At 39.8% G+C, this 13,539-nt stretch overlaps 1 protein-coding gene across 2 annotated transcripts in view; it reads left to right on the top strand.

The window, feature by feature from the left end:
* Nucleotides 1-13,539, top strand: part of DOCK1 (dedicator of cytokinesis 1) — a 298,286-nt gene that overhangs the window by 273,153 nt on the left and 11,594 nt on the right. For both annotated transcript variants that reach the window (XM_062580681.1, XM_062580680.1), the window contains exons 49-50: nt 3,834-4,032; nt 9,990-10,143. In XM_062580681.1, the coding sequence (XP_062436665.1) occupies nt 3,834-4,032; nt 9,990-10,143 (353 nt within the window). The remainder of the gene's footprint in view (nt 1-3,833; nt 4,033-9,989; nt 10,144-13,539) is intronic.

Genomic DNA, 13,539 nt, shown 5'->3' with positions numbered 1-13,539 from the left:
ATTTGTGTTTACATACATTTGCATATTTGTGTGTGTGTATATATATGCATATAAGTGTATATATACGCACACACATGTATATTATTTTTTTTATTTTTACCAAGATAAAAATAATGCTGTTCTCAGTCCTGTTTAAGACAAAACAAAAAAACTCCAAGCATTTGAACAAAAATCCCTAAGCAAACAGGAGCTGAATTACCATGTTTTGAAACGTTGTAGATGATATGGTTCAGAACTGATCTTTCACTGGGTTGGATGAAATGCATGTTCAGCCAGTCTTGTAGGGTTAAACAGGTGTAGCTTGGGAGAGGGAAGGCATCAGCTAACTGTTCAGTCGTTTCTTCTCACTTTGCTGCCAGAGGAAAAGCTGCTTACGGCAAGATTGTACTTCAGGACTTAGCAAGATAGTTCACACGAGCCCTGGGAATTCTGTTGCTAAGCCCTGTCTCACAGTCGCATCCCTCAAAAGAAAGAAAGAAGTTGTTTTCTGTCTGGGCTGTCCGTTCAGCCTCACAATGTCCTTCAATCTATCTTCTGCCCCACCCCAACATTGCCATAATGCAGAAACTCAATATTTAACCAAGTGGCAGTTTTTTAAGCCTCCTGAAGGACTGCTAAATTGCAGCGATGTGCTAGAAATGTTGGTGTCCCTTGTGCGCCTTCAGAGGGAGTTATTACCTGACTAGAGAGCAAAAGCATTGAATAAAACTAAGTACAGCACCTAAGGACCAGCGTGATACTTACCTTGATTACAAACAATTTATATGCCCATTGGGAATGAAGTACAAACAGAGAGCTATTCAAATCTCATTACATTACCCTCTACAACATACACACAGTAAATCATCTTTGTAAAAACACAGGACAGCAACACTTGTATCAGGGATGATAATGCATTTTGACTAATTCATCCCTAAAGTTGCCTTGCTGGGACTTGGGGATGTCTACCATCCTAGGCCAGTGGGCAACTTTATTGTATCCAAGAGGAAGATTATCTGTGTTCCTCTTTCATGTCTCATCTTTTGTTTGTTCTCATGCTTCCTCTGCCTCTTTCTCTTTTCCTTTCAAAATGGTTGTATGCATTTTTCTTTCTTTGCTGAATGTTATTTTGCTGACTTTTGCATCTCCATCCCAGCTGTGTTATAGGCTGTGTTGCTTAGCAGTTTAGGAGGATCTCATGGGTCAACTCAATATGAACACAAAAATTAGACTCCCAAAGATCACTTTGCAGCTCAGCTCCTGCTTGGAGCCCAGGGCAATATAGTTGTAATAAATATGAGGGCATCATAATGAGCAAATTTGATTACCAAGGGAACCTGCAAATGTGCTCATCTGCTTGATCAGTGGAGCAGGAGCAGGAAAATCATCAGATTGAATAACCTAGTGGAAGACCTCTAAAAGCTGGCAAAAGACAGTGAGAATTATATGGGTGGTCTGCAACTATAAAGCTGGAGGAAGCTATAGTCAGTTGTCCATCCCCTCCTTCTAGCTCCCCACTCCTCTTATGTTACTTCTGAGATTAGAGGTGGAGCTAAGAAAAACAATTAAAAATGGATCTGATGGAACATTTTGCCCAGATCACCCAACTTATGTTTTATGCTGTCTCCCAGCTTTTTAGGTTTTAAATGGTAAAAACTCAAAGCAGATACTTACATAGTGTGCATTTTGCATTTACAACTTCCAACTCTACTTATCAATAACACTCTGACCTTAAGAAAGGAGCTTTGGTTTATTCACTGCTTAAAATGGGACTTCGGAAGCATCCACAGGAACACTTAAGTCTGAGCTGGGAGAGGGGAAGTCTCAGTAAGTCCCAGTGACATCCCATTTGCTACATCTTGAAAGCCTGAACGTACTTTAAGTATGAGCATGGCATGCTGACAGATACTAGCTCGTTTTATCGCTGATATATTGCATCCAAATAATTAATAGTACTAACAATGGTAACGCGTAGAAGGGAAGCAATTAATCATTGCCTAAAAGGTGGCAGTTCTTCCTGTAAGCTTGTAATCCGTGCGTGAGGCGGTAGCACGTGCAGATGACTTTTCCTGTACTTCGGCATGTAGCCAGGCAGCTTTCAGGTGGCTGAATGCAAGCCAGGAGAGCCCCGTGCTGCGGCAGCAATTGCCGCCAGTGCACTTTGTGACCGCGGGCAAGTCCTTCTCCCAGCTGCAAAATGGGCTGAAAGGTCTTCTGTAAAGCACTTCAATACCGAGAGATAAGAAATCTCTGTAACAGCAAAGTGTTATGATCTTGTTTCCCAACTTATATGATTTTGGCTTTCTGTTATGACAGCAGTGACGGAGGGGCTCGTTGCTGCAGGTGCTGTTTTGAATATCTTTCCAAAAAATGAGTTAACTTATGCTGAGAACTGAAGGGTTTTTTTAGTGTTTCAAACTAAAATAATAATAAAAAAAAATAGCCCAGATGTAACACAACATAAATAAGGGGTTTTTTTTCCACTGGATGTTGATGCTAATAGCAGTGATTAGGGTAACTTAATTAGAAATTGTCTGTGGTTGTCTCGCAGTGCAAGATTGGGGCCTATGCAGGCGTACATCATCGTGGCTTACTAAGTATTTTTCCAATTATATAAAATAAGCTAGTTCCTCTCTGAGGTTTTCTGATTTGGCTTGGTTTGAAATGTGATATGATTTGTGACATCATCTTAAAATCTGTTAGCGTAATTTTAGTTAGGCTATGTTTTTTAGTAGTTTATAATGCAAAGAAAATTATTAAAATATTCTAGGCCTGGCTAAGGATATTTTTAGTTAGTCAAAAGGAAAATGTCTCTTTCCCTCCTGTTTAAGCTAGTCATTAAAAAAGGTGGAACAGAGGAGAGCTTTGTTTAAATTACGGATTAAAAAAATAGCTAAAAAGGTTCCTATATTATTCGGAATAGTTCTTTCTCTTAAAAAAAATAAAATAAAAACTCCTAAAACAAAAATGCTTTCCTCTAGAAGTTCATTACACCCCTAAGGATTTTTTTTTCATCATAGCCGGAATAAAAAAAGTAGTGATGGAGTGTAAAACTTCCAGGTGATGATAGCGCTATATCAGCATCACTTATGTTCACGTGCGGGAAGCATGTGCCTGTTTGGCAGTTGCTTCGGGTAAGGAGTGTTCCCGCTGTGAAAACCCATCTGCTCTTTGGAAGTTAACCCTCAGTTATTGCCAGTGAAACAGTTAAACTGAAAATCCATCCGACCTTTTTGCTCTTGAGTTTCTTCCATGGAAATGTACTGTAATTTGGCCAAGTTGCAAGCATTCGAAAGCCTTCCGTGTTGCGCGTGTCCGGTGGGAACTTGCTGCACCGCTGCGAAGGAGTTTCCCAACTCTGGGAATACATATATCCTCTTTTCCATGGGGGAAGAAAAAAAAAAAAGCTATCCGGGAGGAATTTGAGGCTGTTTTAAAGACATGCACAAAGCTGGTGTGAGACAGACGGAGCGCCTGCGAGGCGCACGGCGCAAGGTCCTCGCCGCCCCAACGTGCGTAGTGGGATCGCGGAGATATAAATTCATTTTTATGTAAGCACATACGGTGAAACTCAAGAGTTTGTGCGGCTGTAAACCGGGATTTACTGCGGGGCAGGGAAATAGGCAGTACTGATCCTCCAGCAGCTCTGCCGTAAATTTTATCATGACAATTACGATTTTTATGAACTTCTGCCCGTGCTTTGCTTTCTGCTAAGTTTTACTGGATTAACAAAGCATCTTTGAACTCAAATGAGTTCAGGCCTTGTTAGGACTATGAAAAATAAACTTAAGTGTTTTGAAAATAGTATTTTATTGATTGAAGCCACAATTTTTTAAAACATTTATTTTTTTTAGGTTTGTGCTTGAGCCCCTCCTGCCAAAAAAAATGCATTCTAGGTCTCAAGATAAATTGGACAAGGATGACCTTGATAAAGACAAGAAAGAAAAGAAGAAGGAGAAAAGAAACAGCAAACATCAAGAAATATTTGATAAAGATTTTAAATCTACGGATATTTCTCTGCAGCAGTCTGAAGCAGTGATCCTTTCAGAAACGGTAACTTTGATAGCAAGTAATGCTTTAATTATGAACAATGTTCATTCTGTTTTTAAAATCGAATGTTGAATTTTACAGATAAGCTTATTTTTAAAGTAAAAATAATGCTGCCCAAATACGTTATCATGTTAATGTATTTGATAATCAATAGTAAATATATTTTAAAAATGAGATATATTGCATGAAAATCTACAGAAATCTGTATATGCCTGTTCAGTGGAAGGAGCAAATGATACATCTGAAGTAAAATAAATGCTGCCATTTTAGCAGTCTCTTGAAGTTATGGTTTCCAGTAGATTGTGATGGGTTTTCTCATATTTCCACTGACTACTGCAAGACACTTTTTGGTGGAAATGTTATAAGGTCATTTCATGCATGGAAATTATGTGTTCTTGAAAGGCTATTTTGGGCAGAAAATTGTGAGCAGTTCCACTGGTGGCTGTGTATAAGGATATTAACTATAGGGTATATCTCTTTTAAGCCCTCTCTTCCTGGCATATATCTAATTCTCTGAAACTGTCCTAAAGGCTTAGGTAACTTTAGAAGTTTTATTTCTTAAATTGAAAGCAAGTCCATTTTAAGCCAGAGCAGCAAATGTATGAACTTCTAATTGTAACTGGAGCCCCTGAGAGGACTCCTGTTTTGATGGCAATAGTTTAAGACTTGCCCTCAAGAAATAACAGTAATGATCTCTTAAAATTTGCACATGTATTCGCACAGCGAACTTTTAATTCAGCAGAGTCTTTCATTGGTGGCTGTAACATTTACAATGGACTTCTGAAACTACTCCTCTCTGAGCAATTGCTCATGATGATAGCCCCAGTTCTTGGTATTAGCTTAGCAAAAACTCATATTAAATTCTTTGTGCGTTCCAGGAGATTCACCCAAACTCTTTTGAAACCAGTGACAGTTTTTCCATTGACGTCAGTAAATTTGGGATCAGTCCTCGTTTGCTAGAATGGAGGTTCCTCCTGCCAAACCAAGTCAAATGAGTGCTGTGAGAATGTTTTCAGAGAGAAAGTACATTTTGCATAAATTTCTGTATGTCTCATCTCTTTGGCACAGTGCATTGAGCTCTGGAGGTATTAGGCACATTGCAGCAGTCATATTTTGATTGAACCTAAACATGAAAATGCTAAGGTTTGCACTCACACCTCCCAAATCCCAAAACATTCTAGCAGAGTCTGCAGGAGAGAAGCAGAAGAAATTTGATTTTTTTTGAGCAGCGAAGTCAGTTGGGCTTGCAGGAGTTCATGAGACTAGACAGGCTAGACAGGATGCATCTGAGGATGCTGGGGGAGCTGGCTGATGTCATTGCAAGATCACTGTCATCGTCAAAAGGTCTTGGAGATCAGGGAAGATTCATGACTGGGAAAACTGCCAATGTTGCTTGCACCCATGTTCAAGAAGGAAGATCTCGGGAGCTGCAGTTCGGCCAGCCTCACTTCAGTCCCCAGAACAATTACGGAGCAAACACTTCTTGAAGCCATTTTTGAGTGCACAAAAGACAAGATCATAGAATCAGTAAGGTAGGAGGGGACCTCTGGAGATCATCTAGTCCAACCCCCCTGCTCAGCAGGGTCACCTAGAGCATGTTAGACAGGGTTGCATCCAGGCAGGCCTTGACTATCTCCAGAGAAGGAGACTCCACAACCTCTTTGGGCAACCTGGTCCAGGGCTCCGTCACTCTCACAGGGAAGAAATTCCCCCTCACGGAACTTCCTGTGGTTCAATTTCTGCCCATTGCCTGATTGGAAACAGCCGTCATCAATTTACCAAGGGCAGATTCATTTACTTCAGGACACTTGTCCTCTTTGATCTTCAAACTAGCAGCATTCAGTACCAATTTCTGTGAATGAGACTTATCCCTGTTACCTCTTAGGGGCAGAATGCCTATATTTATTCTTACTAATTTAACTCTTCGTTGGCCATGCAGCAAGGATCGTAAAAACAATATAATCAGAAAAATGTGCTTGCTCATGGAGTTACAGCCTTGACTGATGCCCATTTGACTACTTTGGAAGCGTAATGTCTTAATCCAGAAGCAGTCCTACTGGAGATGCACCCACCTCATTTACTTCAACGGGAAAAGCCATACAGCAGTTCCTGGGCTGGTGTCCACTGGAGGCAGCGGAGATCTTACATACTTGAAAGGAGCACGTGATACGCGCCAGGTTACAGTTACTCCAGTTGTGTTTCTTCTGGATGATGGAAGGCAGAGACTGCTGTCTTCCTTTCAAGAAAGGTTTGTATTTTGAGGAACACAAATGGGCTCAGCTCCAACACGTTTTAACTTGAGTTTTCTTCTCTTTCCCCACTCAAGAGCTCTCAGTGCATGACTAGTATGGCTAATTGTCCCCTGGTTAGACAGAGAGGGGAAAAATTAAATACAACCTTCATTTCTTGCAGATACTTTGAGCCAATGGAAGAGGTTCTTGAGATCTACAAAGTATTGATAGAAAGAGGAGTTCAGTGGAAAGAAAAACTTTCTCTTTTCAATATTTGCAAAGTACTTGGCAACCTTCAAAATGACAAGTCAATTTTTAATGCTTCATATTAATGTAGTTGATTTTCTCTAATGTGCGAAATGGAGAAAACGCTCAAAAAAGATTAGTTAGGGAGTCATTGTATAATTCCCACTAACGTTTTCAGGAATTTTAGAAATACAGCGACAGGTAGCGTAAAGATAAAATTTGATTTGTCTTAAAAATGTTGTATTCTGGAGAGGTATGGCACCTATCATTTTCTGTGGGTAAAAATTCAATTTTTCCATCATTCTACTTTTGTGGGTTGCATTGTTTCTAAGTTTCCATTTTAAAATTAAACTACCCAAGAGCACTATTACCCAAAGCAATATTACTGTTGTGCTTTACGAACAAAAATTTAAGGCACTTGGGTTTCTCTTGTCTAAGGAGCTTGGGAGCAGAATGTAGGCTAGCCTAAAAAAAGACAGCGACGAAAACAAATAAAAATATTAAGGATTTCTTTTTTCCAAAAACGTTGGACTCAGGATTTGACTAGAAATTGAGATTAAGATAAACATGTAGACAGCTTTAAAAATGAGATTTTAGTATTAATTTAGTGTTAGTTACTGGATTCTTTCTGCTGAGAACTTTAGAACTCATTGTAGCATTACTAACTGAATTATAGTATTTCAGTTGATTGGTGAAATTTGTAACAGATCTTTTCAGATTTCACACGGCCACTCATTCGCTCCCTCAAAGTTGCTTCTAGCCGGTGTTGCCGTCCCTTCCCCGGGGGACATTACGGCTCCCGGGCAGTTGTGCCTGCCTCGTGCTCTGTGCTGGCTTGTCGTTACCACTCTTGGACACCCAGTGGTGCCCGGGTCTCTTGGCATCCCGAGGCACTTGTCTCAATGGATCTCCTCCGTTTCCAGCATCTTCTCCTTGCAGGCCTATTTATTCCATCTAAATAGTCTACGTGTGGAAGCACGGGGCATGAGCAGCCCCCTAATCGGTGGCCCTGTCTCATGCCTCTCTGTTGGAGGATGCAGTACGTGTCAGTCCTGTTTCACCCGGGTATTGCCACAGTTTACAACCTGCCCACACCAGTTGCAGCTGGCAAGTGGCAGGCTGGAGCTTGGGAGTTCAGAAGCCCACCCGTGCGCACGTACACACCACAGTCACCCAGTGCCTCTCAGCATTTGCAACCTGAAGTAGTCTTTGCCTACCGCAGGCAGGCAGCTGTCAGAGGTTTGCTTTCAGAACGGAGGGGTGCGCCAGCAGCCAAATCAAATCGCCTCCGTGTCCTGCGTTACTCCGTGCTAAACGATTTGCGCGATGGAATCGACAGCACGCTCTCTGAATTTGCAGGTGACACCGAGCGAGGCGTGCAGCTGGCGTGCTGGGCAGCGGTCATCCCAGCCGTGCAGAACTGGAGTCGCCGTGTTCTGATACGGTGCAGTTTAATGAAGTGGGGATTTCCCTCGCTCTGGTGGATTTTCTTACGCAGGAACTTTTTCTTGCAATGCGGCGAATATTTGTGGAAGAATATGAGAAGACTTTTAAACTGCAGAATTATTTCGAGGAGATCTTGCTTTCTTAAAAGTCTAAGATTCGTACTATGTGTTGTCTTGTTTTATAGCTTAAATATGTTTTTCCCCAAATTTCACTGTATTCATATGAATCTTCTAACTGTTCAAAACCCGAACCCTAATTACAGCGATCTTGTACTGCTTTGATCTTATCAGAAGATAAACTAAACACTTTGATATGTGAAGATCATCAGTTATGTCTTTATAGTTTTCTCGAGACATGCATCTTCTTTTAAGTATCAAATAAACTTCTTTAATGTGAATTCTCATTGTTAGTTCTTCCACTCTGTGAATTGACAACAGATCTAATACTGAAGCCAGGTAGTTAACAGACAACTCAAAAGCTTATGTTAGAAATCAGAATAATAGGCTGTATGTTTTATTGATTTAATGACATCTAACACCACTCACTATTGATCCTGCTTTCATTAGACTAAAAAAAAATTAGCAGTGGGTTTGCTGTGGATTAGCAGTCTCCTAAGATCTGAGTAACTAGAGCTCTTCTCCTCCAGCAGAACCGTAATTTATGTGAACCTTGGAGAAGAGGACCAAGCTTATTAGTATGACATAAAAAGTTAAAATTTATTTGAAATGAACGGCCATAGACCAGATAAACTTGTGGATTTGCTTTTAGGTTTGTTTCCAGTTGTTGGTTTTTCTCTTGATTTTGGAATTCCAGGTTTCCCTGCCAATTAGTGCATTCTTCTTTGTTCCCTTTTTGTCATTATATACCTCCAAGAAAGCGATTACAATGCTTATCCAGTTCATTAAAAATCTATTTTAAAAGATCGTGCAAAAAGAAACCTTTGGGGTCTCTGGAACATTTAGTATCAAACAAACTTCTGAAATTTTTACTCAAAGTCTTTATTCTCTTTCATAAAAAGTTATGTACTTAATGGCCGTTTCTGTTAGTTGGGCCTCAGAGATACAGCCCATAACGGAAACCAATCTTTTAGGGTTTGTTTTCTGAAAATCTGAGGTAGCATTCATTCTAAATTTCTCCTTCACAAAATACTTAAAAAAAAAATGTGAAGCAACAAAATTATTCAGAAAGCAGGAATAGCTGCTGCCAGTTTCTGTTTTGTCCTGCTACAGTACCTTCACTTCACTGCCCATCTCAACTGTAGGCCTCTGCTCCATTTTCTGTGATCTCCTGCATATGAAAACTTCCTTTTCTCCCTGTGATTACTGAAAATACTGCTACCAGTGGGCAGGTAAGAAACAGCAGAGCTCAAAATTGAAGTCAATAACCTTGAAGTCAACCTTAACAAAAATATTAGTTGCCCATCAGATTACAGGTAGTGTTTCAGAGCTTCTGATGAAAAATTAAAATGGATTATGGAGCCACCAGAGCAAGAGAACAGGGCTGTTTCAGTGGATTAAACATGAGTATAGAAATGCAGAATCAGGGAGGTGGATTTGGAAGGTAAGTTCTGCCTCAGAAGAGACCTGGAGCATGCAGACATCTGGAGAGAGAAATTTTAAGCAGGGGATAGAGCCCTGCGAGAAGAAAGGAAAGATTTTTGAATGCTGGGCAATCTTGTGTGAGGATATAGACTTACAGCTCTCGTATGCTTTAAGCACATGTTTTGGGAATTGGCTCATTGCTTCAGAAAAATAGGCCAGGCTAAAGGAAGGTCTCTGCACTGTCTCATTGTTATTCCTGAGAAGGGAAAAACATTTGGAGCTGTGAAATGCTGAGTTAAATCAAACGTATTGTAGGTTATCATTGCGCTATTACGGTTTAGGAAGTTGTGGGAAGATGTAGCAATTGCATGTTCTGCTGCGCAGTAATAACTTGGATTCCTGTACTGCGTAACCTCGATGAACTGTCGTCATACTGCCGGTAGCTGCTTATACTCTGTGCCGTGCTGTAGTGAAAGGATTACGATTTTCATTGCAGATCAGCCCGCTGAGACCACAGAGACCAAAGAGCCAAGTCATTAACGTCATTTCGAGTGAAAGGCGTTTTTCCGTGTCTCCTTCCTCGCCCTGCTCTCAAGCTACACCACCTCCAATAACTCCACGGACAAAACTTTCCTTCAGCCTACAGTCCAGTAAGTTTTTGTTTGCTCTGTTTTAATGAAGTTCACAAAACTACAGAATCACAGAATGGTTGAGGTTGGAAAGGACCTCTGGAGATCGGCTAGTCCAACCCCCCTACTCAAGCAGGGTCATCTTGAGCACATTGCCCAGAACTGTGTCCAGACCAAGTTCCAGGAAAGATATGGTTCCTTAGTATTACATTACTTTTAACAAAAGTTTCCTCTTTCTACAAGTCCCTTGTATGTGAATTTTTTTATAGTGCTCACTCATGCAGCCATATTTCTGCAAACAGATTACAACTTTAGGACCTGAATAACTATTTTAGGCAACAAATCAGTATTAAGATCAAATTTTTCATTAATATTTCTGCCCAGAAATTCTCACCATCTTAGTTTTTAGTTCTTTCGTTTAGTCTTTGTGCCATCCACCATGTGATATGACTTGCAGACACAAGAATTTAGCTCTCAGTGCTATACTTCTTGCATTTGTTAAGTAACAAAAAATATTTCAACATGTTAAAAAAGCAAGCAAATTGTTGCATTGACAAAGTTTCTTTTCCTTTTCAAATAAGCGTTAGCAATTACTCGTATATTTAGGAACTATCAAAAATGAGTGTTGTATTTGGATTTGTAGGGCATTTTGGATGATAAAGACTGAAAAAATAATCGTCTAATGTACTTATACCTTAGAAGAACTTTAATTTGCTATATAGTGAATGCAAGGCAAAGAATAAAACGTCTCTTTTACAACTATTTTTGTTTGATATCCTGACGTCTGTCACTCAGTTTTTCTGTAAAATATTGTATGTTTGGTTCAGTCTTCAGGAAACCCTATGACAAAACTAAATGTAATACAAAACTTATTTTTTTTACATGCTGTTTTCCAAAAATTGACTTTCAGAGTTTTCGGTTGCTGGCACTTAGCGCCTGCGTGCACACACACACGCACAGACACCTGTACACACAAGTGACCTCTCATATAGCAGAAAAGAGTTATATGTTAGTAAAGATGCATATAGATCGTCTATTTTAAGAAAAAATCTTGGTTGGTTGAGTTCACTCTTTTAATTTGCTTTAAATATTCTCTTCAAATAACGAGTGTTTTGCAAAATTCATGTTACAGCAAATAGCAAAAATGTGTCCTCTGAGCAGGGATGTGTTTGTTCTACAAATCTGTAGTAACAGAGTTGTCCTCTGAAAGGCGTGTGGCTTTCCTGTAACTGTTCCAGTTGGTGATTACAGAGCTAATGTGGGAGAGGATAAGCAAGTGCAAATCAATGCAGCATTTCCTTTGCATAGTCAGACACCCTAAACAATCATTTTGATAAGTGTGAACTCGCTCCTTCCTTTTCAGGTTTAATTTCCGAAAACTACCAGCATATTAAAAACTGAAAATACAGAGAAAATGAACTACATGGATTTCTGCAAAGAATATTCTCTGAATGGGATTCTTTCTTCTTATATTTATTAAAACCAACTTGCTCTCTTTTTTTGAAAAAGTATCTGAAACCATCGTGTATTTCTGAGAATATTTGTCTCATTCTAGAGATTTATGGGCTTTATGTAATATAAACTTGCTTGTTGCAAAATATATGGGACATCTCCATAATTGCTTAAAGAATTATAACGCTGACATTTCTAGCTATTCCAAAGTTTGGTGCAAAAGTAGACTACACGCAGTTACGGGTCACTGAGCGACTCTGCCCGTTTGCTCGTGGCATAGGAGAACGGAGTGTACAACGTGGTCGATAGGTTCAGGTGAAAAAAGTTGTCCAGTTAGTGCGTGTTATGAACCGCTTGTGTGCGTGGAAGTATTTTGCCCACGTTTACAGGGTTTCGGGGCTATCTTGCAGAGGAGTCGGGTTGTGAGGGTGCCGTGCGTGGCCGTGGGAACTGCAGAAAGGGAGAGCTGTGACCAGAGCGGAGGAGCGTAGGGAAGAGGAGGAGAAGCAGGTCGGGGCAGCTCTTGTGCGGAGAGCTGGTGGCCCTCCAGGGTGTCGCTGACCGTGTAGCGCAGCTGTCTCCACAAGCTGTTTCCTCCGTACCTCTCACGGAAACCTTGCTCATGTGTCTTTCCGTGGATCTTCCAAATGTCAGCCTCAGATATGTAGGATCAGCAGTAGGATTTAGCTGCTAAAGAAACAAAGTGTTTGTATTCTCAAAAAATAACTTTTTTTTTTAAATGAGAATTCCCTATACACTTTTTTTGACCAAAAATGGAGAGGAAGTTAATTTGATGGTTATAACATAGTTTCTAAAATAGAAGAGTAGTCTGTCAGTAAAGATACAGAATGCTTCTGTTGCAAAGATTTTATTTTTAGATCTTTTTAGTAGATAAACTATTATAAGGAAAAAAGTCAATGTTTCTCTGACCATGGTGAAATTCTAGTTTTGGCAGTTTGTGGTTTCTTTGGAGAGCATTCAGCTGAAATTGTATGAATTGCCTGAATGTGATCAATAGCTTCCCTACTTCAGAGTTATGATTATGAAAATACTAGTAATGTCAGTATTCTAATTCATAACCAAATTTGTCTTACCTTCTTGGTAGCTGGTATTAGGTTACATATAATGGCACAGGAGAAGCTAGATACTGTAATCTCATGTAACATTTGAAAATGAATGTTCGGGACAGTTAAATTTGCCTCCTAAAAGGTTGTAAGACTGGACTTGTAACATTTATCTACAGATAATAGCATGTTACTATGCAGATTTTCGCTTTCCACCTGTGGAAAGTATGTAGTGAGACCTTAAAACATGGATTGTTTACAATAAATACTGAAAGAAGGTTTCCCTCTGCAAAGCACAACTCAGGGTCCTGCTAAAACTTAGCCTGGAAAGGAAATACAATTTTCCAAAGATCTCCCAATGTTCTCCTAAATTGCATATAAATAAATAAATAAATAGGATGGGTGTAGCTGTAGATGAGCAAGCACATGCAGTTATTTGTGCCAAAGAGCTGTTTTCCATGAGATTTATGCCTTCAAATGCCGGTGATATTTAGACATTGATACCAAATTAACAAGAAAGTTCCCTTTCAGTGTTAATACTTGGTAATAAGTGGATACTGTTGTTTTCAAATTATACATTTTAGTAATGTAGGCTTAGTAGAAGTAGATTTTGATGGAAATACCTGTTTGAAAATATAAGGAATACTGCAACATTTGGGGAATGGAGAAAAGTTCTGTAGAGAAAAGCAAGGCTGACAAGCAGAAGGGATAGAAGAGGTGATGAGAGATTCAAGGATTGCTAGAAAAAATAAGAAGTATTAAAGAAAGAGTCCATAAAACCATTCAGGTCCTGAAGGACAAATAACACTTTTCAGCCTGATGTGGGAGAAGCCACTGAAAGTTTGAAAGCCTGGGATGGGAAAGATTCTTGTTCCTGATGTGCTGAAAGTTCAAGTGTGAG

This window comes from Rhea pennata, chromosome 7 (genome assembly GCF_028389875.1).
Source record: "Rhea pennata isolate bPtePen1 chromosome 7, bPtePen1.pri, whole genome shotgun sequence".
Taxonomy (NCBI): Eukaryota; Metazoa; Chordata; class Aves; order Rheiformes; family Rheidae; genus Rhea; species Rhea pennata.
Note: the sequence above shows the minus strand (reverse complement) of the source record. Positions and strands in the feature narration are given on the sequence as shown.